General features: G+C 36.8%; 1 protein-coding gene across 3 annotated transcripts; it reads left to right on the forward strand.

The window, feature by feature from the left end:
* Positions 1-474: 474 nt before the first annotated feature.
* LOC122312864 (protein SHORT ROOT IN SALT MEDIUM 1) lies at positions 475-17,800 on the forward strand. 3 transcript variants are annotated; one of them, XM_043127522.1, is made up of 21 exons: positions 475-623; positions 848-962; positions 1,332-1,526; positions 2,374-2,664; positions 2,787-2,884; positions 3,130-3,792; positions 3,877-3,922; positions 4,655-4,747; positions 4,829-4,884; positions 5,371-5,482; positions 9,046-9,257; positions 9,342-9,405; positions 13,989-14,162; positions 14,908-14,938; positions 15,026-16,134; positions 16,254-16,328; positions 16,436-16,510; positions 16,596-17,147; positions 17,257-17,301; positions 17,386-17,448; positions 17,561-17,800. In XM_043127522.1, exons 2-21 carry the CDS (start codon positions 891-893, stop codon positions 17,648-17,650), a joined length of 4,116 nt encoding a protein of 1,371 aa, XP_042983456.1. In that variant the 5' UTR covers positions 475-623; positions 848-890; the 3' UTR covers positions 17,651-17,800. The 3 variants fall into 3 exon arrangements, with proteins under 3 accessions (XP_042983456.1, XP_042983458.1, XP_042983457.1); XM_043127524.1 differs by having other exon boundaries at positions 17,260-17,301; XM_043127523.1 differs by having other exon boundaries at positions 476-623; positions 888-962.
* The last annotated feature ends 9,014 nt before the right edge of the window (positions 17,801-26,814 follow it).

A 26,814-nucleotide genomic window follows, 5' to 3' on the forward strand; every position in this document is an offset into this window, starting at 1 on the left:
CAGATAAACAATCAACAGAAACCACAAAGAAATTAAACGGAAACTTACAAGCCTGGAGAGCTTTCGTACCGATGGAGATGCAAATAAAAAAAGGGGGGCCAACCGATGGAGAAGAACACGCGGGGGGAAGGGAAAACCGATTGGGGTTTGTTGGGATGTGGACGTACAATAAAATTGCAAATATGGAGAAACCCTATACAGATCGTAAACGGCAACCGGATAATGAGGAATTGGATGGAGTGGGGTTTTTAGATTAAAACCTAAAATTTTTCTTAAATTTTGAGGATAGGAGAGATATAAAAAACTGGATGGGGGTGCTCTTAGCTGTCCTATCACTCTCACCTTCTTTAATTGGGAAATAAAACCCTGGAAAGACCATAACACCAGGTATTAGCCTGGCCCAAAGGTGAGGCTCGTTAGGAACTCGGAATGGAACCCAATTACAAAGCTCCTCAGAAGCAAGCCCATTCATTGATAAAGCCCATAATATCGCGAGTTACATACACATGAAATCGCGGTTTTCTCGTCTTTCTAGTCTTCTTGGAGTTGGGAGTCATCGTTCTGTAGGGTTTTCAACTGGGAGCACACGAAACTTTTGCAACCTTTCGTAATTCCGATTTACGGTTTGTCTTCTCTTCCTGTTGCTTACGGTTTTCCTACGAGTTGCCTCTCAAATTTTGGGAATGTCAACGCAAAAGTACATGTTCCTAATATTCCCAAAAACTGTTCCACGGCCTCAGAATTTTTTTAATTTTATTTTATTTAGATTAGATTAATTGAAATCGGATAGTCTGTTTTCTAACTTCGTTGTGGTGATATATATATATATATATATTTTTCGATGCAGATTATTTTATTCTTATTATATGTGTCTCTGTTTGTGAAAGAACATGTACTCCTCTAGAGGTAGCAATGCGTACGGGCAGCAATCGTACGCCGGCCAATCCGCATACGGCGCAAATGTAAGCTTTTAATTTATTTATTTTTTTATCTGGGTGAAGATTTAAAACCTTAATTTTGTTTTGAACTTTTTTGCGCTGTCTGTCACTGGGTTAGATTTAAACCGTACAGAAAGCGTAGTCTCTCATCTGATATATATTACAGCGTTTCTCTTATGGGTTTGTTATTTAACTGCCTCGAAAACAAATGTTGGCATACATATACATATACATACATATATATATATATATATATCGTCTTATGCTTAAACTTCTAGGAGTTTTCGTGTCAAATGTGCGTCCGTCATGTGCCTACTCTGTGTTGAAGTGCACGAATTGAGCCTTGTTGATATATTGGAGGTCTCATTTTTCTTCATCCATTGTATTCTGTAGTTGGGACCTGCCTATTCCGCCAGTTCTCTAGGAGGCCCTGATGGGGGCTCTCAGGCTGCTCGGCATTCATCAATGTTAGGCGGTTCTCTGGAAGCTGATGTTGGTGGGTATAGAACTCATCCTCCAGCTGCAGCTCACTATGGGGGACAGTATAGCTCTGTGTATGGATTGGCTGCTTTGAGTAGTGCTCAACAGGTCAGTGGATTATGTTGTTTTTTTTTTCCCCTCTTCTCCCTGGGTTTAATTGTGAATTATATCATCTCCACTCAACAAAACCTCATCCTAACCATTTTACTTGCTGTTGCTCTGTGCCGATCTAACCATCATAATTTCTTGGAGTGTCTAATTTTTTTATTTATTTTTTGTTAAGTAAAATGATTATATTAATAGGAATAGGCATAGCCCAAGTACATAGGTATACATTCGTTAACACCTAGTTAAGAGGGAGGAATAGAAACAAGAAAATCATGATAATCTAGCCCATTGAAGTCAATGGCTTTAGCCCATGGGAATAAAGTATTAACAAAGAACAATCTAATCTCTTCCAGTGAGCGCTCCCTATCTTCAAAATTCCGATCATTTGTTCCTTCCATATGCATCATAGATTACAAATTTGAGCCATTGTCCCTTCCCTAATTTGTTTTATTTATCTGTCTTATTGATTCCCAATTTAATCATGCTCGCATGAATGTTCGGTGTAATAAAACAATAATATCTGTCTTATGACCTTGATCCCCCATATACTTGAATTTGTCTCTTTTGATCTGGTATGGGGGACCTGTTTGCCACGTTTTTCTATCTCCAGTCAAGTATTCTACCAAGCCATTGACTGTACATAGGGTGGTACTCTTAGGAAGATATGTTTTCATTGTCGAACATAGCCATGAGTTAGATCCTTGATTTCATGTATCCATCCAGCTTTCCGCAATCGTTTGTGAGCTGTTTGGCAGTTCTCTGATCCAAGTCTTGGCTCTTATTTGCTGTTAAAACTTTGAGTGAATCATGTGATGTATAAATACATGCAGAGTGTCTCTTTGTATAGGTTCCTGCATTGAATGCAAAAGGTGCTGGACCATCAGCTTTGGAGGGTCGTGGTAGCTATGCATCGGCCATACCTGGTTCACCTAAATATGTGTCAAGTGACTATGTCCAATCCTCAGGCCATGGGTATGGTCACAAGGGTGATCAGTTGTATGCAGACAAGATTCCAGATTATCCTGGACCAGATAGACATCAATATGGTGAACGACATAGTGCTTATATAGGAAAGGACTTGCAAAGTGAACAAACTAGACGATATGCTGATTCTATTGGCTTTAGTAATCAAAATCAGGTATCACATTTTTGTCATTCTGAACAATTTTGTTATTTTCTATTTGATGAAATTTGCTTTGATTTTTTTGTGGTTTCTTTATTCGTGCTCGTAATCTTTGTCTTTGTTATCAAATTTAACAGAATGACATGTACGATCGCATTGATAAGGCATTGCTTCGACAAGAGCAATTGTTAAAATCTCAATCACTGCAATCTGCTTCTCTGGATGGGAGTGCCAGGTAATTCTAGCTTCTGTTTGTTAGATGCTGACTGTATGATGTTTTCAAAGGAATGCTTTCTTTTTTTCATAGCAACTGCAATCACTTATGAAGTATGTCCTTTTCCCAATGATGAAGGCCAAGGTCATCTTTGACTTTGAGTTTGCTTAATGAAGTGGGTTTAATACCATTGGTATCGTCTATACACTGTTATATGGATGGTAATATATTCCTTACAACTCTGAGTAGCAACAAATTTCTGGCAGACAAGCAGACTATCTTGCAGCAAGGGTTACTACTAGCCGTCATCCCACCCAAGATGCTATCTCTTATGGAGGAAGAATGGATGCTGATCCTCGCACTTTATCGATGCTTAGTGCTTCTTCTTATAGTGGACAACGAGCTCCATCAATAGTAGGCGAAGCTTCGCTTAGAAATATGGATGATCTAGTGTATGCACAAAGTTCTTCGAATCCTGGGTATGGAGTGAGTCTACCTCCCGGTAGGGACTATGCCACTGGAAAGGGGCTCCATGGTGCATCCGCCGAAGTGGATTATCCAAGCAGCACATTGTCACGGAGTCGCCATATAAGGATTGAAGATCACAAGGATGACAAGGCTTGTTATCTTCGAGAGTTTGAGCTAAGGGAGGAGGAGCGGCGTAGGGAGCGTTTGCGTGTGAGAGAGAGAGACAGACAAAGGGAGAGGGAACTTGATCGGGAACGTGAACGAGGACAGGAAAGAGTTCGTGAAAGACAACGTATCATGGAACGATGGGAAGAGGAGGGAGAGCGAGGGCGCAAACGTGGACTTGAAACCAGGCGTGATCGCATTCCACCAAGAAAATCTAGGGACCGCCACGATTCGTCTGTGGCAAAGGAGGCAAAATCTTTGCGACAAGATTCCCGACATCACGATACTTTGCATAGGTGGATCTTGATGTTTGATATTGCATCTTCTACTTGTGCATCTTGCAGCCCTTGTAACTAACTTGGTCTTCTCTTATGCTGAAGGCATCATTCACCGGTTAAAGAAAAAAGGAGAGAATATATTTGCAAGGTAAAGAAACCAAAAAAGAGCTTAAGAAACTCAATGATAATCAGAATATTCTCTTCAAGGATCTACTGTTTTTCCTGTGGGTATGGAGTTGAGAGCTTCTTAGGATTCAGTTTTTGCTTCCCAATCATTGCTCTTAGTTGTGGCTTCATGCTTTTCATATTGATTCTCGTCTTGGCTCTGGGTTGCAGCTTTTACTTCTGGGGGGTTTTCTGTCTTGATCTCTCCTAGTATTGACATAAACATGAGGCCCTTCTATTTCTTTGATTTGTCCCCCCTTTGGTATTTTGGCTCTGGTTGGGCATATTCTACTGAGATTTCTGTTTTCTCTTTCTCATCAATATCTGTACCCAGTGTCATCGTTACAATATATCTTCTCTCTTAAATCTTCTCGTCTTCTGTTTGTTACATCATCTTGGCTTTATATATCCTTTCGGAGAAACCATTGGTAACCTTTGGATTTTCTAGGATTCATGACATTAACCTTTTTTGGATCTACTAGACTTGTGAATGGGGTTCATTTTGTTTTCAACGGATGGTGGTTATTTATCAATCATGGTTGCAAGTTTGGAAGTATGCTGTTTTTACGCGGGGAAATGAATGAATTTTAGGGGCTCGAGACAAAACTTTGTGAAATTTTGTATTGTTTATTTGTTTCTTGCTGCAATGTCTATCTTCAAACCTGACATGTGGATGGATTTCATTACTTTGGCAATCTGTGTTATCTACTTGCAGGTTTACTCATCAAGTTTGGTTGATGTGGAGAGGGATTTTTTATCAATAGATAAGAGATATCCTAGACTCTTTGTGTCTGCTGAATTTTCTAAGGTCAGTCTTAATTTATTTTCAAAGAGATATCAAGTTTACACGGTTAAATACCTTCTTTAATGTGGCATTTTAATTGTTTAGGCTGTTGTCAACTGGCCGAAGGAGAACCTTAAACTTCCCATCCACACACCTGTCAGGTGCTACTCTTTGATGCTGTTATTTTAATGGTTTTTCAAAGTTTGTCTTATCAGGATATGCATTTATGCCTTCAATCTTTTTGGTGAAATAACAGTTTTTAGTAAATAATTTTTATGGAAAAAAACACAAGATTCATTCTTCTTAGAGTGTGGTCCAGTTGCTGGAGGGAAAAAGAGTCGAAGAAAGGAAACTAAATCCTGGGCGTTAGAGTTGTAATACTGGCTTTACCATTGATCAATACCATTCATTTATTTATAAAAAAAAAAAAAGGAAACTAAATCCAGATCTCAGAACTGATGTACTCCAACTAGTTTTTTCATTTCTGACATCCTATGTTTTGCTGCTTCTACTTTTTTTTTTTTTTGATAAGTGTTTTGCTGCTTCTGCTTAAAACCAAATGGCTTGTCATCATTTTTCATTATATTTTCAAAGAGTGGAGAGAAAAGGAGAAGCAATTTTTTTTAATAAATTGTTGAATGGAGCAGCTTTGAGCATGATGTTTTGGAAGAAGAGAGGGCAAAAGGACTGAAGGTGCCATCTGCTGAGCTTTTGGTTGAAGAACCTGCTAAATCTGGAAGTACAGTGTGGAATGCGAAGGTAAGTCATTTTTATATTTAAAATTGTAAAATCATGTAATCATGCGTCGTGGTGGAGCAATGTTCTCATGGTGCTGCTAAGATTCTTCCTAGATTTTGAAATCAGTTGTAAATATGAATTTTAATAGAAGTGTAGACCTGAGAAATGCCATCTCAGTTATTTCTTTTTATAACTAAAGATACTACATTTTACTTATAAGGAAAAAAACTAAAGATACTACATTTTATTAAAGAGCGGTTGGGGCGCCGTCCAAGTAAAGCACTGATACACTAACAACCGGCTCACAATTATTCTACTGCTTTGCAATAAAATAATATTTTTTTAAAATTTAAATATATTAAAATTAAATCCAAAGTTAACGGAAACAATTAAAAATAACTTTTTTTATTTATTATTAAGTTGTATACAAATGGTATATAAGTTGTCAGATTATCATTATTCGTCCAAGTATACTGGGGGTATGCATTGGAGAAACACCTAGTTTTAGAAAGAGAAGATTATTATCAAACTCTTCAAATAAGTGAGGCACAGGTATCATTGTGGGCGATTGTCCACTCATATAAAGACCTAAGCATATAAGTAGTTAATTTTGGCACCGATCTCTTGTTTAATATTTATCTGTGACTTTAACATTTTAGGCATTGCAGATTTGTCTCTAACTGCTGGAGTTTGAAAAAAGTATGTATCTAAATCAGAAGACAACCAAATAGTTTGGCGTTTTATGATTAAGTTTGAAGTATGTTTTGCTACACAGTAGAATTATCAGAAGAAGGAGAACATCTACTTGCTGGAGATTGAAAAAGAGTGTATCTAAATTAGAAGAACAATAAGTGATTGTGTTTTATGATTAAGAGTTTAAAGCATTGCTGGACAATATGTTTATCCGGAGAACATCATGCTGACATTTCTTAATTAGGCTTTCGTGAGTTCTCCCACTTGTTGCAAAGATTTTGCATGAAGAAATTTGATTAATCATGTTGATTAATCATTTTTTTTTATAAGTAAGAAGAAATTTGATTAGAAACTAATGTATAGGCGAAGCCCATGTACACAATAAGTATACAAAAGAAAACACCTAAATACACCTAATCATTGACTTCATTTTATTTTAGAACAACATTAGATAAAATGATTGTTAGATAAATGTTAGATAGAATAATAAATGATTGTTGAATTTTGAAAATATAAATGTTGAATAAAATAAAATAAAATAATAATGATTAATTATAAAAAATTTATTTTACTAGTTTAGCCAAACTTATAACTAATCCAATGCTAACATGCCTTCTTTAACTAAATTTAAGTAGAAACATACCCAATCCAATGCCAATGCTCTTAAGGATGTTTGCCCAACTGTTGGATGGAAGATTCAGAAACATGGGTACTAGAATTCTATGGTCTTAAGTAATACATGTAGAGCTCTCATGTGTAGATAAGAAAAAGGACAAGCTTATTTGTTCTTTAAATGTCAGTTTCTTACTAGTAAATAAGAATTTTATTTAAAAAGGCATAGCCAAGTACATGGGACATATACAAGAGCAACACCTATGCATGAGTGCCGAAAGATAGAAGGAAATCTTGTACGCTCATGCCATTAAAGTTTATTACAATCGACCAATGGAATGAAGTATTAAGAAAAAATGTTCACGATCTTCAAAATTCCAGAATTTAATTCTAGAACCATCGCCAACTCAAAAGCGTGTGTATCAATGGAAGTTTGTCCAACCTCTTCTTATGTGTTTCCAAAGCCTCGCCCCATGTGATCCGCTCATCTCATTTGAGCACAACCTCCCCACAATCCACCATGCTTTAGATCTATGATAACCCTCCACAAAGCTCTCATCTCTTCTTGATATCTCCACAACCACTTACCCAATAAGGCCTTATTGAAAACCAAAAAGTTCTGAATTCCCAACCCGCCTTCGCTTATTGGAGTACAAAATGTATCCCAATTCACCAAATGAAACTTAAATTCTTCATCCATTCGCCTCCACAGGAAGTCTTGTTGCAATTTCTCTAACCGGTGAGCCACCTTGCATGGTTGTGGAAATAATGATAAAAAGTAAGTGGGCAGGTTGGATAGAGTACTTTTTATCAACGTAACTCCACCACTTTTAGACAAATATATGATTTTCCAACTAGCCAATCTATGCTCCATATTTTCCAACTCCCCATTTGACTTTGACTAAAGGAAGCACCCAAGGGAAGACTGAGATACTTCATTGGAAAAGTGGAGACTTTGCACCCCAAAATACTGGCCAAGCTCAAAACACCTGAAACATTTCCAATTGGAACTAAGCCGATATTCACTTTCAAGCCTGATGCCACTTCAAGGCAAAGTAAGAGAGCCCGCAAAGCTTGAATGTTATTATGGCTAGCACCACATAAGACAAGAGTATCATCCACAAATAAGAGGTGAGTCATCTCAACAGTGCTGGTTCTTGCTTCCCCTACTACAAATCCATATAGAAATCCATCTTCCACGAGACCTGCGATCATTTTACTAAAAAATTCTATTATGAAAACAAAAAGTAATGGAAGAACTTCATACTTTGACCCAATCTTTTTTTAAATGTTAGTGTACTGCTTCCATGCATTGACTGGAGGGTATTGATTTTTCAGTTCATTTAGCACGTTTTTGGCTGAAATTCTTTCAAACTTACTGGACAATTGGAGTGTATTAACTAATAAACAATAAACAATTGGAGTGTATTGAAGTGACACATGTTAAGTTTTACATGTTCAAATTCCAGAAGTGTGGGAGACTTCATAGAAAGAGTGATGAGGCTATGGGGATGCCCTCGTCATGGCACAAGTTGAAAGGGGGTCATAATGACCATGGAGCTTTTGTGAGATGTTGGTTCTTTGAAGTTTAGTTTGTTCTTCTGTTTTGCTTTGTTTTCCTTGTTTATTACCTTAGGGCTTGGGCTAAAGTCCTAATAAAATTACTATAGGATTGTCACTCATACATGTAGGCATTTTTACTATTTTTTGTATTACTAACCTATCAAAAAAACTATTTTTTGTACTCGCTTGTTTAGCTGGTAAAGACAACCTAGCCTCTAATGTATAGTATCTCAAATCTAGTGCACACGATAGAGGAGACACTGCTCTGCATTCTAAGTGTATCTCATCACATTTTTAATTTTGACAAAGTTGTCTACTTAACCCTAAAAGGAAACAAATTCCAGTTAAGCTATATACAACTGTGTAACCCTACCCCATTATGATATGATAGGGCTTAAGCCATGTATGCATACCAGTTGCCAGTCTGTGGAGGTTTATATTATTGTCTTTGTGCTGTTTTGTTGCAATAGTCAAGCCAGTGATTGAGTGTCACCTCTCTTTATATCTTGGAGAGTTTTTAATTTATTTAAGGTTCATGTGAAGGTAGTGATACGCTTGAAAAGGTGTTTATTACGATAGAACCATTATTTAGGCGCATATATAGTTTTATTATTTTAGAAGTGCTGTGGGATTGTATTTATCAAAAAAAAAAAAAAAAGTGCTATGGGATTGTAAAATTTTATATAGTGTAAATTTCATTGTTCTCCATGGTTCAGATGATTTTGATGAGTGGACTTAGCAAGAACGCTATGGAGGAGCTGTCATCTGAAAAAAGTTCTGATGATCGCATACCCCACATTTGCAATATCGTCAGGTTTGGTGTGCTTAGAAGGGACCAGTCTTGGATGGCAATTGGTGGTCCATGGGATTCTGTTGACGGTGGTGACCCATCGGTTGATGACACCTCTTTAATTCGAACAGTCCTTAGGTTTGTGCTCTCTTATTTATTGCATAGGCATATCAAGAAGTGTTGCCTTTTTTTGGCTGAACTGAAGTGCTTTTCATTTTACAGATATGCAAAAAATATTACTCAACTTGATTTGCAGCACTGCTGCAATTGGAATCGGTTTCTTGAGGTAGAGTTTGCTTTTGATGATTCTGACATTTGTTTGATCTCCAGTTGGATTTGTTGGTAGTGGTGAACCTAGTACTTGTGCCTTTATACTATATTTTGTTATGCTTTTGCTGTAATATGAGGCTGTCATTAGAACAAAGTTTTTGCATGACTTCTGCTTTACATATGAGCCATTTTCTCTTTCAAAATCTTAGCCAAATGAATCAGGAGATGGTTTGGTTGTCATAATTACATGCTAAGCCTATTTCTATTTATGTTTTAGCAGCATGAAGCCTATTTGTAACTGCAGTGTATCTAAAACTCAAACATGATATTTTGAAATATTCTTATTCTTTCCTTGCGTTCTGCTTATGTTGTAAGACCTGTATGTCATACCTAATAACATATTGTTATTGCTTTCATTTTCACCTATTGTGATTGAATTTAATGTTTGGTGTTAGCCCCTTTGAGGCATCTTTGTTTCATTAAACAGGTTTTATTAGATGCTATCCTTTTAATCATGGGAAGCTAGCTTCTTCCCTCTCCTTTCATTTTCCCCCTCATTTTAAATTTTTGCAACAGAAACTTATTACTTACAAGAAAACTGCCCCCTGAATTTCTTGTATCGATTGTTAATCATGCTTAGGTGTTAACTCTTGTATACCCCCTGTGTACTTGGGCTATGCCTATACTTATTAATATAAATCTGTTAATTGTATAAAAAAATCATGCTTAGGTGTGTCTCTTGTATAGGACCCATGGACATGGGCTATGGCTATTGCAGTCCATAAAATTTCTTGCTATGGCTGTTGCAGTCAATTAAAAAAATCATGGCTTCTTTGCCTATGAAACACTTGGGCCTTCCACTTGGGGCCTCTTTCAAGGCCAAGGCTATATTGGATGGGGTTGTTGAAAAAATTGAGTGGAGATTGGCTGGATGGAAAAGGTTGTATTTGTCTAAAGGGGGAAGAATGTCACACATTAAGATCACACTTTCTAACCTTACACATTTTTTTTTTTAATCTTTTTCGATTTGCCGGCAAGTGTGGCTAATCAAATTAAGCAGATTTTCCGAGCCTTCTTGTGGGTGGAATTGGAGAGGATACTAAGTTCTACTAGTCAAGTGGAATAAGGAATGTACACCGATCTCTAGTGGAGGGTCGAGAATTCGTGATATGAGAATCTTTAATAAGGCACTTCTTGGGAAGTGGTTATGAAGGTATCATCAAGAAGGGGAATCATACTGGAAGACTATTATTGAGTTGAAGTATATGAGTTTGCGAGGGGGTTGGTGTTCAAACGAAGCTAGAAATGGGAATCGTGTTGGTTTGTGGTAAAACTTGATGGGAGGATTTTACTTGGTTTATTAAATTCGAGGTTGGTGTGAGAGGATCGGCCTTTGGCGTGACTTATGTTGCTGTGATTCAGCTTTTCAGACCACATTTCCCTCTCTTTTTAGGCTGGCCCTTAATCAGGAGGCTTTGGTGTCCGAGTTGCTAGATTGTTCCAGTGGGTTCCCTTTGTGGAATGTCTATTTCTGTAGAGCTGTTCGTGATTGGGAAGTTGGAACTATTTCTGGTTTTTATAGCTTATTGTATTCCTTGCAAATTGGTAATTATGAGGTGGACAGAATACTGTGGATGAAGACTGGGAATCAGAATATTCTGTATGGTCATTGTACAAGGCTTTGTCAAGCCAAAATCATATTTTATTCCCTTCGAAGCCTATTTGGAAAAGTAAGGTGCCACCTAAGATTGCCTTCTTTGGGTGGAGAGTAGCTCTTGGGAAAGTTTTGACATTGGAGAATTTGGGAAAGAAGGGTCTTCTCATAATGGAATGGTGTTATATGTGTAAGAAGAATGGAGAATTGGTGGACCATCTTTTACTTCATCGTGAGGTGTCAAGCATGTTATGGGCGGAGATCTTCTATAGAGCAAGCATTGCTTGGGTAATGCCCAAGAGGGTGGTTGATTTATTTGCATGTTGGCAAAGATGCAGGGCCAATTCACACATCGAGTGTGTTTGGAGGATGATTACTCTATGTATCATATGGTGCTTATGGAGAACACAGAGCGTTCTCCGGATGAGTTAAGAAGCTTCTTCTTCGACACCTTATTTCTTTGGGCATCCTCGTGTGTACTTAATGCCTATCGAAAAAAAAACTAGAAAAATTGCCCCATTATCATATGTATCTAGATCATATATCAGGACTTAACAAATTCTGAGGGATAGCTCAGTTGGTCAGGCCTTGAGTTTGCTCTCCAATGGTCACCAGTTCGAGTCTCCTCAGGGCTACTGGAGATTTACCTTACCGTTAACTTCAGGGCTCCATGGGATTAGTCAAAGTGCATGCAAGCTGGCTCGGACACCCATGGATATAAAAAATATATATATATATATATATATATCAGGACTTACACAACCATTAGGAATAACTTTTGTCAATTGTGCCATATTAGATCAAAACTTTTAGGAATAGCTCTTTTCAGTTGTGTTGTATTCGTTGCACCTTATCACATAGGTGGGATCAAGCTTTATTTAGGGAAATTCTTTTAGAGATGTCTTTGAAATTAATATGGAGAAATTACATATTGCAAGTTTACCCTAGGCACTGATAATAAAACGAACGAAAGGAATCGTCCTTTATATACAATTTGGGAATTGATAAACTGTATCTACATTGCCGCAACCTCACAAAAAGGAACTGAACAAGTATGAAATTGGGGTGTTTTAAGATCTAACAGGTCTTCATTTTAATAAGCATTCATCTATGTACAAAGTAAGGGTGTGCATATGACCCGAACACCCGACAGACCCGATTATGATTATCCAAACCGACCTGGATTTTATCGGATTTTTACTTGAACGGTTCTCCAACCGACTAAATAACGGGTTTGTAAATTGGCGTCAACCCGTCTGACTAAATAACTTAGCCTCAAGCCCTCCAACGATCAACTTCCCGTCCTTCTGGCCAACATGGACGCCAACGGTATGTAGAGAAGAAATTCACAAAAACGAAAAGCAATGAAATAGAAAATAGTGAAAAAATGTTTTGGGTTTGCTATGCAGAGAAGAGGAGAGGAAAATGCATGATCAAAGCCGAGAGAGAAGCAATTCAGTAACCCAATCAAGTGAGGGTTTATCATCCTCAAAAGAAAGAGAGCTTCATAGCCCACAAAATTACCGCAGATCCAGTCTGATCTTCAATCGGATCTAAGTCGAAGACTCAACCTTAACAACAAGCAATAGGCGATATTTGCAAACCATTGAAAGTCCCTGTGGTCTTGAATCCCTCTCGGTCCCTTGGAGCCCCATGCTCCGTCTCCTCGCTCTCTCTCTCTCTCTCTCTAGCATGCTTTGGTTTTCCAGCTGAGAGGCTTACAGATCTAGACGCTGCTGTTTTAAAGAGTGTTTTTGGGAGACTCGGCTGCTGCCGCCAACGCCGATGCTGAGTTTTGTAGTGTGTCGTCTTCTTATTGACGTGTTGGTGCTCAGCAGGTTGAGGCTAGGCGGTGCCTCACCTTCTCAGCTCGGGATCTTCTCTTTCGCCAAGACCACTTCTCTCCCTTCCTCTCTTTGTGAATAAGTTTTCGTTACTGTCATCTCTTTGTGAATAAGTTTTCGTTTCTGACAGCATGGAAAACGACGTTGTTTTTGAAGTCGGGTCATACAGGTTCGACCCGGTTTGGTTTTGTTTGGATCAAGTCGGTTCGGGTTAGCGCCTAAAATGAGGTTGTGGGTCGGGTCGGGTACAAAACCAGCTTTACCAGGCCGGGTTGCAGGCCTAGTACAAAGTGAAGAAAAGAAAAAGAAAAAGAATTACTACTTATAGCATTAATGGTGGTAGCTGCAAAATGGAGATATATCTGAAGGATGCACTGCTGTTTTTGATAACCTGTTTTGTCTGAGTTGTATAAGTCATGTTCTGTTTTTTCGTGTGACTTGAGTGTTTTTTCTCTAGTTGCCATGGGTATGGGTGATTTCCCTTGCATTTTAAGAGTAGGTAAATATGTTTGCTTTAGCACATAAGTCAACAAGTAAGGAAGCTTCTTGAAGAGGGGAGCACTCCTCTGGACGATGATCAAGAATTTATGCCTGTGGAAAATGTCTGTAGTTTGTATGTAGTGGACATAATAGTAAGTCAAGTAGCAAATACCACCCCAAACCTGCATTACAACTAGGGGAACACTACTCTGGAGGACTATCAGGGTCATCTTTATTTATTATACCATCAAATGCCAAATACATGACCCCACCATTAGAATCGTGTCAGGTAGTCCAGAATTAGTTCCAAAGAGTCTTACCTTGGTGAGGTTCAATGCCAAAAAGACATTAATTTTACTGTACAATTTCAGAATCTTTTTGTTGCTGGCTCTGAAACGGAAGAGAATAAAAGATTATTATTATTATTATTATTTATTTTATTTTTATGAAGATGTGATACAAATGACAATATTTTCTGTTCTTGGAGTGTTTTGACTTCCTTGGTGGTATTCAGATATTCTACATCTTCGGACTAATAAAAATAGATACTCTATATCTTCTGTTACTTGCACATGCTTCTTAGATCGAGAGTTAATGCTTTATTTATCTTGGCAAATGCAGATACACTACGACAGAGTTGGAAAGGATGGACTGTTTAGCCACAAGGAAGTTACTGTGCTGTTTGTTCCAGATTTGTCTGAATGTCTCCCTTCATTGGAAGCATGGAGAGACCAATGGCTTGCTCACAAGAAGGATGTTGCAGGGAGAGAGCAGCAAGTTGCTTTGAAAAAAGAGGTCTGTGGTTATATTGTTTGGAAGTACAGTTTTGTTGGTTGTTATGCTGAGATTATTTGTCAAGAAAATATAGTTCATACACACAGGAACAGAAACTTATAATATGTGGCAGCAGATATGTAAATTAGTATAGACATGCACAGATATCTGTTCTTGTGATTTGAGTGCAGGTCAAGATACAGTTTTTGAAAGCATTGGTATTCATGCACTCTGTGTTTGATGCATGAAATTTGTTTCAATTCTAGAAACATAGTTTGGGGTGCAAAACAGTTTCAAGTCTGTAGCATTAGATGGATCTGTAAATCACATTGAGAACTTGATACTTGGCATGCATGATATGGAACTCTCAACTTTCTTATCCCATTAAGAGAGAGTTGCCTTTTGATTAAAAAACGTGTATGTTGAATTATGTCTGGAGTTACACATTCTCGGACTCTTGTATATTGCCCGTGTATTTGGGCTATGCCTTTCCTTATTGATAAAATTATTGATTACTTCCAAAAAACAAATTAGTGGACTCACCTCATCAAAGTCATGTTACCAATCACATTGGGGTTGTCTTTTTTTCACCTTTCTTATAGAGCAGCATTAGTTCAACATCCAGAAATCATTTCTTTTCTTGGGAAAGTCTTATTCTTATTCTGTAGAGCATATTTGCTTCTGTTGCACATCTCCGTCTCCTGTGGGAAATCTTTGAATTTGTTGACTTTGACATTTTCACTAAGATGATGCTATATTTTTTCAGTGGTCTAGGGAGAAGAAAGATGGGCTTAAAGGTAACTTTGAGCTGTTGTGCATGGTATGTATTTATCTTTCGTTTGATTGCTATCATGATCATTTTTTCCCTTTTGGATTATGATTAGATAAGCAAAAGGATTCCACAAAAGATGTAAAACGGGTAGACAAATCAGGCAAAGAGAAAGAGTCTGCACCCTTGGGACAATCAGAAGATGTTAACAAAAAGGAGAAAGATGTCAATGATGTGAAAGCGATAACAGCTGAAGAAAAGGCTGATGGAAATGACAAGAGACTTGAGAAAAAAGGGGGGGCTGAACAAGGTGAGGAAAACAAGACTCTGGAAAAGAATGAACGGGGAAAATCTGTTGGTGCTCAGAAAAGTGGCAGTGTGAAATCTGGGAAGAAAAAGATTATAAAGAAGATTGTTAGACAGAAGGTTGTTGATAAGACAGCTGGTAACAGTGCCAGCAATCAAAATGACAAGCTGGATGAGAAGGAAAATGGAAAGAACACAAACTCTGAGATTCCCGATCTACAGGATGCTGACTCTGGGGCTAAACATTTTGTTAGAAAGAAGGTGATGAGAAAGATTCCAGTGGGAAAAACAGCACGGAATAAAGATATGCAAGATAAACAAAATGATAATTTAGATCCCAGCAGTGCTGCAGTTGTGGAAGGTACCATTGTAAAAAAAACTGTGAAGAGAAAAATAATTAAGAGGGTGGCTAAAAGAAAGGTTTCTGTTTTGCAATCCGGTGATGCAGTTGCTGACAATAAGAAAGATGCTGGCGGAGATGAGATAAAGGTAGTTAGGACAGTAGATGAACCAGAAAGTATGGAGGGGCAAGCTGCTAATACAGAAAATCAAGTCAGTGAGATCAAAAGATCTGGAAAGAAAACAGTTGAGCAGAATGATGATGTGGTTGATTCAAGCAAAACAGAAATAAAGGCCAACAAAGATGCAAAAAGTGAAGGTGAGAAAAGTGGACAGGGGGCTAAACTGGAGACTCAGGCTGATGAGCCGAAAGCTTCACAGAATGCTAACCATAGTGGCAAGGGGGGAAAATCAAAAGATGGAGAAAAATCGAAAGATGGGCAAGAGAAAAAAGATAACAATGGAAAATATTTGTCTAGAAGCAGATCAAATAAAGAATTGATAGACAAGAGGAAGCCTGAAGAACCTCCTCGACACCCTGGATTGATTTTACAGACAAAATGGAGCACGGATTCCAAAGTAAGTTGATGAGAGCCTATACAGTATTCTGTTATACATTTAATGAGATATATTCTAATTTTCAACTTAATCAAATAGACATATGTTCCCTTTGCCTAATTATGGATCTTCTATTACAGCTTCGTTCAGTGTCACTTTCACTGGATTCACTCTTGGATTACACTGACAAGGACATTGATGAAGCATCATTTGAGGTTTGTCGAAATATTTTTTGTTCTCACAGCCAAGTTTGATGCAGCTCCTTGGAGCAAAGATTATAGGTTGTTGCTCCCAACTTAACTTTGTTTTGCCTTTGTTGCAGTTGTCATTATTTGCTGAATCGTTGTATGAAATGCTTCAGTATCAGATGGGTTGTCGGCTTCTAACATTTCTGGAGGTTGGTTTAGATGGTCAATCAACTTGATGCTACTCGATTCCTTTACTAGGTTATCTCCAGTTATGTGTACTCTCAATTTGTGCAGAAACTACGCGTAAAATTCGTAAGAAAAAGAAATCAACGTAAGAGGCAACAGAATGAAGTTCATGAGATGGAAAGGGACAAAAATTCACCAGCTAAGCGATTGAAGACTAATGAGCACTCTGTGAAAGACCTATCTATTAAGCCTGAAATATCTAGTCCAGCTGATATAGATGATGATAAAACTAAGGCCGAAGAGGATAAGTCTGTTGATCCTCTTTATGAGCTGAAGATGGAAGATGAAACAGATGGTGATGAAGATCCAGAGGAAGATCCTGAAGAATACGAAGAAACAGAAGAGTCTATGCAACGTGACTCATATGATGCAAATAAAAAAGAAGAGGGGAAGACCAATGTGAATGCTGAGCCTGAAAAGGTGTTAGGAATAGAAAAAGACGAAGCAGAGAAATCTCTTAAGGTGAAACCGAAAGCTGTAGAGACGAATCCCAAGTCTGACGAGGAAATGTGTATAAAGAGAGAGGCAACAGTGGATTCGGGAGAGAGAGGAGAAACTTCTGCCTTCAAGGAGGTTTCTGTTGACAAAGAACTATTGCAGGTCTGTTTTTGGGAACTTCTTGCTTCCTTTCATTTTTTCTCTGATATTATTTAGCATGTTAGTTAAACTCTCCCCATCATTTTGTTAACGTTACTTTTCAAATCTGAAGCAGGCTTTTAGATTTTTCGACCGGAATCGAGTTGGCTACATTAGGGTAAAAATTTATCTTGTTCCCTTGTTCTCTCTTTTGTAAACGATGTCATGATTTTGTTTGTAAGGAGATTCTGTCGTATTTCAGGTTGAAGATATGAGATTGATCATCCACAACTTGGGAAAGTTCCTTTCGCACAGGGATGTCAAGGTGAGAGTCCGTATTCAATGATTGTTTCATCCTGCTTTTATATTTTGTTCTGTGTACCTTTTTTTTTGTTTTTTTTTTCGCTTCATATTAGCTAATGTTTCTCCCGTATCAGGAGCTTGTGCAAAGTGCATTGTTAGAGAGCAACACTGCTAGGGATGATCGCATTCTCTACAATAAGCTGGTTCGGATGTCTGGCATTTGAGATTTTGGGAAGGTCTTTGAATTTTCTTAATATTTCTTGAAAACGAACTTGCCTTATTATGGTTTTTGAAAGGGAATATAATCATCCACTAAACTAGATTTCGTAGAGTTGATTATGTGAAGTGCAAGGCAGTCGTGGGTTTCTAATTTCTATTACAGCTTGTGATCTTTATTTCTCACCCATCCCATGCATTTCTTTCTATTCAATTTCCATTTGAAAACTTGCAAATCAGGCATTTGTATCCATGTTCCTAGCCATGGGCGTTGGGTCTGGTTTCATTGCCTTGTTATGTTATGCACAGATAGGGTGCTAAACCATAGCTCGACTCGACTCTATTAGTCGGAGATCTCTCTGCGGGGAGGAGCTGGTGGAGATGCATGCGGTTTCCGGGCGGAGTGAGCAGTCTTGGGGTTTGAATCACCCCAAGTTGTTGACACCTTGTAAGTTTTTATAAATATAATCTCTCTCTGTGGGGCACTTTTTTCAATGGCGGCTCAACAGCCAGGTGTAAACGGGCACTCTTGAACAATTCGTAGGGTTACATTGGTCTAAACGGGCAACATCTTACTTCCTTTGGGGCTTGACCTTCCACTTAGGGTTTTATTAAGTTTGGTTTGGTATGTTTTTAGAGTTTAGAATGAACCAAAATATGTGCCTGCCTATGCCACCTTGCATTAGTGTACATTTTGGTAAAAATTATCCAATTAATAACTTAGGCTGATACGAGTTGGAGGATTTTTTTGTTTTTTTTTTGGGATAAGAAACAAACCATTTCATTCATACGAGATGACCAATGTAACTCTATGAAATACAATCCTACCACATTTCAATACTATCAACTCTGCATTTCTAGCTAATTTATGTGCTGCTCTATTCCCTTCTCTACGAACATCATTAAATGAACATGTTAGAAAGCAACTTTTGAACTATGAAACATCTACAAACAGCACAACCATAACTGAATCGACCATGTTATTTTGCTGTAGATATGCCATTAGCATCAAACAATCACTCAACAATCATATCAGTTATACTCATGCTGGAGCACAGTTATACCCATGCTGGAGCACAGTTGTAGCCTTCTAAAAGCAATAAAAAAGTTCAATAGTTTCCGGACTTTCAACTAGAGGTGTACATAGATGCTTTCGGAGCCAAATTGAGACCCAATCGACGTTTGTCATGAGAGCTCAACACTAGCCTAAATTGCTCAATTGGGGAGAGAAAATCGACATTATTGGTCCTAACGTGATGCGGTTCGGTTCTTTGGTCTGTCGTTGATGTCCATTTGATAGAGTAGGGATGCCGCGTCCATTGTCGAGTGAGAGTAGAAGGCTTAGAGTTTAGGGTTGCAGAGAAAGAAGAAGATGCGGAGAAAGAAGAAGACGTGAGGAAGGGAAGGGGGGAGGGGGGTTAATGAAACCTAATTCCTTTTATATGAAGGACAATTTCCCAACTTAACTTCAAAGAAACTTGTAGTAGAAAAATATTTTGCTTTCAACAACTAATACAAGAAGGAGTTTTTATCTTGAAGAAGCCTCCAACCTTGCTTAGCAAGGTGAGTAAGGTTGAAAGTGCACAAGTTCTTAAACCCCATACCCCCTTTTGACTTACCCTTACAAATATTACGCCAACTAATCCAATGAATCATTTTTTCTTCACCTTGCTATCCCCACCAAAACCTTGACATTAGCTCTTCTAATTCAGAACATAAACCAGCAAGTAAAAGAAAGCAACTCATAGAATAAGTGGGTATTGATAAATCTACAGCCTTCAAAAGCACCTACTTACCCCCTCGAGATAATAACTTTTCTTACCAACTTTGAAGTTTTTGCCAAACATTATGTTTAATGGATTAAAAAGCTCTTGTTTTTGAGTTACCAACAATTGGTGGTAAACCAAGATATTTATCATATTGCTAGACCTCACTATTACTCCATGAAAGTTTAAGTTCTTCTCTCAAATCCCTATCCACATTACCACTAAAAACTATAGTTGTTTTTTCCTTGTTAATTTTTTGACCCGAAATATACTCATACAAGTTTAAGATAGATTGCACCCTCCTATTCTCATCCACATCAGCTTTGCAAAATATAACACTATTATTGGCAAAGAGTAAATGACTAATTTCTGGAGCCCCTCTATAAATTTTTATATCAGAAATTTCATTTCTTAAGCTTGCATCTTTTAACAATGCAATAAGACTTTTTGTACAGAGAAGAAAAAGTCTTTGTCCCCTTGTCCTAATCCGTTGGAAGGCCTATTGTCCTCTTGTCTTAATCCCTTGGAGGGATTAATAGGCCTTTTTGGCTTTCCATTAACCAAAACTGGAAAGGTAACGAATTTCACACAATACATAATCAAATCAATAAAACTTTGCTGGAAACCCATCACCTCCATTATAGTGGAAAGAAAACTTCATTCAACACGATCATAGGCTTTATTCATATCCAACTTAATAGATATATAACATTTCTTGCCTTTTTTCTTATGCTTTAAAAAAATGAACCAATTCATAAGTAATAAGAACATTATTAGTGATTAAACAACTTGGAACAAAAGTACTATGACTTCACTAGTAATTGAAGGTAGTACTGTTTTCAGCCTATTAAAAATCACCTTTGCAATCAATTTATAGGCCATATTACACAAACTAATGGGCCTATAATCAGCAACAGTAGTAGTGGATTTCTTCTTTGGAATAAGAGTAATATGAGTGTGATTAAGAGATGAATGAAACTCACCAGTATTAAAAGCATTTAACACTGCTCCTGTGACATAATTGCCCACTACATGCCAATATTTTTGGTAAAATATTGGAGACATTCCATCCGAACCAGGAGCTTTGGAAGGATGCATTTGAGACAAAACAACCAACACCTCTATTTCTGTATAAATCTAATTGAGAGCAACATTCATTGTACCAATTACTTTTCCAGCAATTGATTGAAGAAAAGCTGTTGGACCCCTCGAATTAGGAGTAGAAAAGAGCTCATCAAAATAATGAAGAATAATCTAATCCTCTGCTCTCCAAACTGCCAAGCCCCTTGCTCATCTTTAACTTTAATCAAACTATTCTTTCTTTTTCTCTGAGAAGCCTTCATATGAAAATACCTTGCATTTTGATCACATTCTTTAAGCCACAAGGCCTTAGATCGTTGTTGCCACATAACTTCATCCATTTCTAACCATTTTTGTACCTCTTTTCGGGCCTCATTTTGATCATCTAAAAACTCTCCCACTGGATCAGCTTCACAAACCCTCTCCAATTCTACTCTTGCTTTATGTAACTACTTTTGAACATTGCCAAAGGTAGTCTTATTCCAATTGTCCAAATGAGTGCCACAATCCTTGATTAAATCCATAACAGTATGCATATCATCACACACCCTATCCCCTCTCCAAACAGATTTAATAATGTCTTCACATGCCTGCTCCCCTACCCACATATCTTCAAATTTAAACCCCCTCTTTTGTCTAATAAAGTCCCATTCTCCCTCAACATATAGCCAAAGAGGAACATGATCAAAGTATGCTGCCAAACCATGGATTATAATCATTTGGAAACTTGCTCCTCCATTGAGAATTAGCCATTACTCTGTCGAGTCTTTCACTAATACAATAAGAGCCCTCCCTCCTATTACACCAAGTGAACTTATGTCCCGTATACCCCAAATCCTAAAGAAAACAACCATCACCTACATTTGTGAAAGCTTCAATCTGCCATGTTGGTCTAACTCTACCTCCCTGCTTCTCATGAGAGTACAAAATTTCGTCAAAGTCCCCAAAAACCACCTATGCATCCCCATTTTGTGTACAAAGGCTTCTTAACAAATTCCAATTTTTAAACCTTTGACTTGTTTCTGGATGGCCATAAATACCAGCTAAGAACTAGCTTCCCATTACAGAACCCTCATCAATAACAACATTCACTTGATAATGAGAATAATTAAGAATAGATAGATTTATATCTCTTTCCCATAGCAGTGCAATACCCCATTTCTGCCCACAACAATCAACAACCAAACAGTTGGAAAAACCTCACTTAAACTTACAATCTTCAAATTGATGAGATTTTAATCCGGTTTCCTACAAGAACAGGACGTCAGGAGCTTCCATCTTCACCAAATTGCGGAGGGTCCGAATGCCTCGTGGGTTCCCAAGCCCACAAGCATTCTAGCTTAAAATTTTCACAAAGTCCAGCGAGGCTGCTCAACAGTCACTGCCAATCCATCTTGTTGAACGGGAACCTCAATAAGCACACACTTACCATCATGATTGATCCTTTTTGAAGGCCTTCCATGGAAACCAGAAACCCCCCCCCCCCTTCTCTTTTGCTCCTTTATTTTTCAGGAAATTAGAGGTTGTTGAAAAGGTCCAGAAATATCTCCCTTACGGTCATAAAATGACCATCGTTTCCACCTCTTACTGAGACCATCCTTCTCGTTAGTGTGACTTGGCCCATCAGAATTATAAAGCCCATAGAGGTTTTGTTCTTGAAATGACTTCGTTTCCCCCTTTGTAATTCTCACCAAAATGCCACCGGCTTCTTCTCTTTTGTTAACCACTGTAACTATTCCCATAGCATTGGCCCCAGCAACATTCTGTTGTTGAATCTTCGCCATTTCCCCTCCCTCAGAATTTGTCAATTTCCCCACACCCATCAATTCCATTTCTTTTGGGACTAGTAAAATATCAAGAGCCATAGCTGATTGAACTAACACTGCCTGAACTATTGGAGAATGACCCTGAACCTTCGATAGTTGAGCTGTAGAAATTGAATTCACCACCGTACATAGAGGCCCTGGTTTTTGACTTTCTTTGCGATCCCATGGTTTTCCATCAGTGAACCGATCTCCATAGTTAGACGCCCATAACCAAGGTCCATACGGGAATACAACTTCCTTTTTCGGTTGAGCATCACTCTGTCGCTTCCAATTTTATTTCCAATCCTTATCACCTTGTCCAAAACAACCACACAAATAACAAAAATTGGGTAATCTCTCATAAGAGAATCTAACCCAATAAATATCCCCATCTCCCATGGAACATTTTATGCCCCGTAACACAGGTTTCGTAATATCCACAATACTGACCCTTACCCATAGGAACTCCCCCCAGACCATCTCCCCTTTCTTGACATCCACCTCCTCTACCCTTCCAATTTTATTTCCAATCCTCTATTCCACATAATCATTCCTAGCATGCAATGGAAGATCATGAAGACATACCCAAAAGGTAGCATTAGTGATCTTGATATTTTGAACTTACTGATGACCATCTACTTCTTGAATAAGCACCAGGTGTTTATCAAAAGACCACAGACCATCTCTAACCATATGGTACTTATCGCCCCCATCTTCAAAATTTGCCAGGATTAACGTTGAATTGAGATCCCGAAATCGCACCCCTTTTGCAAGCCGCCCGACCCTCTTCATTGTCTTCTTAAATGCATCACGATTATAATGCTTGTTAGTCAATAGTAACATAATCAAACCCTTTCCCCCACATAAGGAAATGTCTTCCAAATGCACATGCTCCACAACAACTTCATCCTCCTATTTCTCAACCAAAGATAATCTCTTATACAGCACATCCAATTTCTCCTCCATACTTTTGAAACACTAGAGACTCCCCAAACTAGGGAACACAGAACAAGAAACCCACCCTGCACTAAGCAGTAGCAAAAACCTCCACTCGAACCAGAGAGCAGAGAAAGGAAGAGAACCTAGCTTTTCTAAGTTGAAGGAAAGTTATATGGACATGAAAATGAGTATCCTATGTGAAATACAAATTAAATTTTATGAATGAATAATGCTAGTATGTCTTCTTAGTTTGACCGCTCATGTATTTAATTTTTTTTTTTGTTTATTGATTAATTAGGAAGTAACCATTAGTGTTTTGATATATTTTCTTTTATTTTTTAAAATGTTTAAAAAATATTTGAAAAAAAAATGGTGCAATTTACACTAGGGGCACACCGAGTGGGCAAATTGAGGGGCATAGTAGAACTATATCTATATCTATTATTAGAGACGTATGACATACATTTATGGTTATTAAGATAGATAAGAGTTTTCATTCTTTAATATAAAAATCTGTCAGGAAAAATGTTAGAAAGAGCCAAAAAAAGGTCATGCGTAAAGTTTAAAAGAATAAGAAAAGTTTGAAGGAGAAAGAATTATTGGACTTTGTACCTGAAATTACCTACAATATATACAATATATATATGTAAATATATTTGTGTGTATATATATATATATATTCAGGTCCATTAAAGCTTGTATCAATGTTGGCGGGACATTCATTTGAGAGCTAAGTGCTCATGATCAATCATGATTAGGAAATGGTTACTGCTACATCTCTCCGAATACCTATTGAAGAAGGTAAAATTTTTATTTTTTTATTTTGTTTTTTTATTCATTTTTTTATATTCTTAAATTTTGTTTTAGAAAAAATCACATTATCATTTAAAAACATTTTTTTAATCATTAAAAACAAACAAAGCAAAAAAAAATGTTTCGGGATCAAAAGCATTTCTGATTTGGAATATAAAAACAACTAGCTACTAGCTTACTAGGTCGACTTAATAGTTAGGGATCATTCTGCATGTTACAGAAATCTTAATTGCAATAAGCTGGAACCCATTTATTCCGAGCAGATTAAAGTACTTACGTACGTAGAATTTATTGCAATATTTGCTCCAGTTTGAACTTGTAACGTCATACATATTATATCACGTTGATCATATATATTATATATATATATATATATATGCATGCTTGGGGTGTTCATGCATGCATGTTACTGATCCGACTGTGGTTCAGGGATATTAAATTGTGTTAACGGATTGTATTTATATTATATTAATGTATGTATATTATATTATATAGGTAAATTTAAACTCAATCCATTAAGTGTAACTTGTCAAAAATATATCAAACTCTAGCACGATTCATTAACATAATAAGTCGTGTTGTATCAATTCGTTTCAATCCATTTATGTAAATGGATTGAATAAATTTGAAATTAACTGGTTTAACCTTATTAAATTTATTATATTTGTTAAAATCATAATATCTATAAAAATTATAAAATTAACTACAAGTTCAAAATTACAATCTAAATAATAAAAATATCGAAATTAAAAATATAAAAATGTTACTTTTAGGTATAAGAATATAATTGTAACTTTAACTTTTTAAATGGGTTATAACATGTCAAAACAAGTTGACTCGTTATTAACTCGTTAAACAATCGTGTTTTAATGGATTAACTCGTTTTGTCCTAAACTGATTAAAACTAAATCAAAATTCACAATTATCATTTTGTGTTTATGCTAGATTAATGAATCATGTCACATATTATTACCATTAAGTATTAGTAGATGCATGCATGCCACTTAAACGTAGCTAGCTATGATGGTGCATGTCAAAGCATCACTTTTTCATTTTTGTATTCCTTTTTCACCCGCACAGCTTTATATTGAGAGAATACAAATACATAGAAACGCAATTCTATTTTTGGCTATACAGATTTCTCAGCAAACATCATGTCGCAATTCTATTTTTGGCTATACAGATATCTCAGCAAACATCATGTCATACATTGTCTGTGGATGATTCGATATTTACGCCTACAGCTATATCTTTCCTTAGTTGGTTTCTAACAGCTGCTCTATATTTACGTCTACAGTTATAGCTTTCCTAAGTTGGTTTCTAACAGCTCACGCCAACAGTACAGGTATTCGACTTCAAGGCAATTAGGTCGACCAACTGTTTGATATATTGTTGCAGGGCGTTAGGCTCCCTTTAATTAATTGCAGCGTAATGATACCAAAATATATAGATGCATATAACTACTACTAGTACTATTAGTACGATTGGCTTTTATACTTAGTCATACGTGGAACTAGCTAGTTACAAGATAAATAGATTTTTATGATTAAAATTTAATCTTTTTGTTCACTAAATTTTAATTACAAAAATTTGTCTCTTGTAGTAACAACCTTGCAATTTTATTGTTAATTAAGTAGTAGTAATTCTACTATTACAAGAAAATTACTTTATTTGTTTTTAATTATTTCTTATAAAAATAATTATTTTCTGTCAAAATAAATATATTATCTTCCCAAATAGTAATTTTCGTCATAAATAACTCGGTATAAATAGTCATTTTACTTGTGGTGAATTTCCAGCTCCTAGCACTACAAGAAAAACAGGCTTTTGCGACCAATTAATAACAACGAAAAGACTATTAGCAATCAATTTTGGTTGCTAATAGTCTTTTCGTTGCTATTAATTAATTGCAATTATCCATTTTTTTTGTAGTGTAGCTTTCGATCCGTTCGAACATTATGGCACGTTATAAGTAGGGATTAATGAAAACTAGTAACTTTAATTTGCCCCACCCAATTTGTTTGCAGCACTGTAATTCCATTAAATGGTTCGTAACTTTTCTGCGTATAACTGTCATAGCCTAGCTAATTTATATCATCCTAAATGTGCGAAGCTGGATGCTGAAAACGATAAAACTCATGAAACCATTACAAGATAAATTTATGATTTTCCGTGTAACAGGTCATGGAATTTATGATTTTCCATGTTACAGATCATTGATGTTCCAATTGATGACATGATAAAAGCTAAAGCCGTGCTAGCTAGCACGAGGATGCAGGCCGCTACCGACAAAGACCAAATGGCCTTTTTTATTTTTATTTTTTTATTTTTTTATTCATTTTTTCTTATCCTTAAACATTAAAAAAAATATTCACAACATTAATTAAAAAAATACTTATTTAATCACTAAGTAAAAAATAAAAAAGAAATTGTCGGAAAAAATGATTGGAACCATTACCGGGATCCCAAACATTTTTCTAGCTACCTAGTATTTTTTAAGAAGCTGACGAATTCTAATATCCGATTTAAGTTGTTGTAATTACACATAAATCACTATTTCTTTCGAGAGATATTTAAATAAGAGTCGCGCTACATTCACTGAGAATGAGTTCCGATAAGGCCATTTAGCCTTGTTTTTTTTAATTGACTTTTTTAATTTATTCTTTTATATTCTTAAACATTTAAAAAAAATTCACAACATCGTTAAAAAAATATTTTTTTAATCGCTAAGTAAGAAAAAATAAAAAAGTGTCGAGAGAATTCATCGGT

Source organism: Carya illinoinensis, chromosome 6 (genome assembly GCF_018687715.1).
Source record: "Carya illinoinensis cultivar Pawnee chromosome 6, C.illinoinensisPawnee_v1, whole genome shotgun sequence".
NCBI lineage: Eukaryota > Viridiplantae > Streptophyta > Magnoliopsida > Fagales > Juglandaceae > Carya > Carya illinoinensis.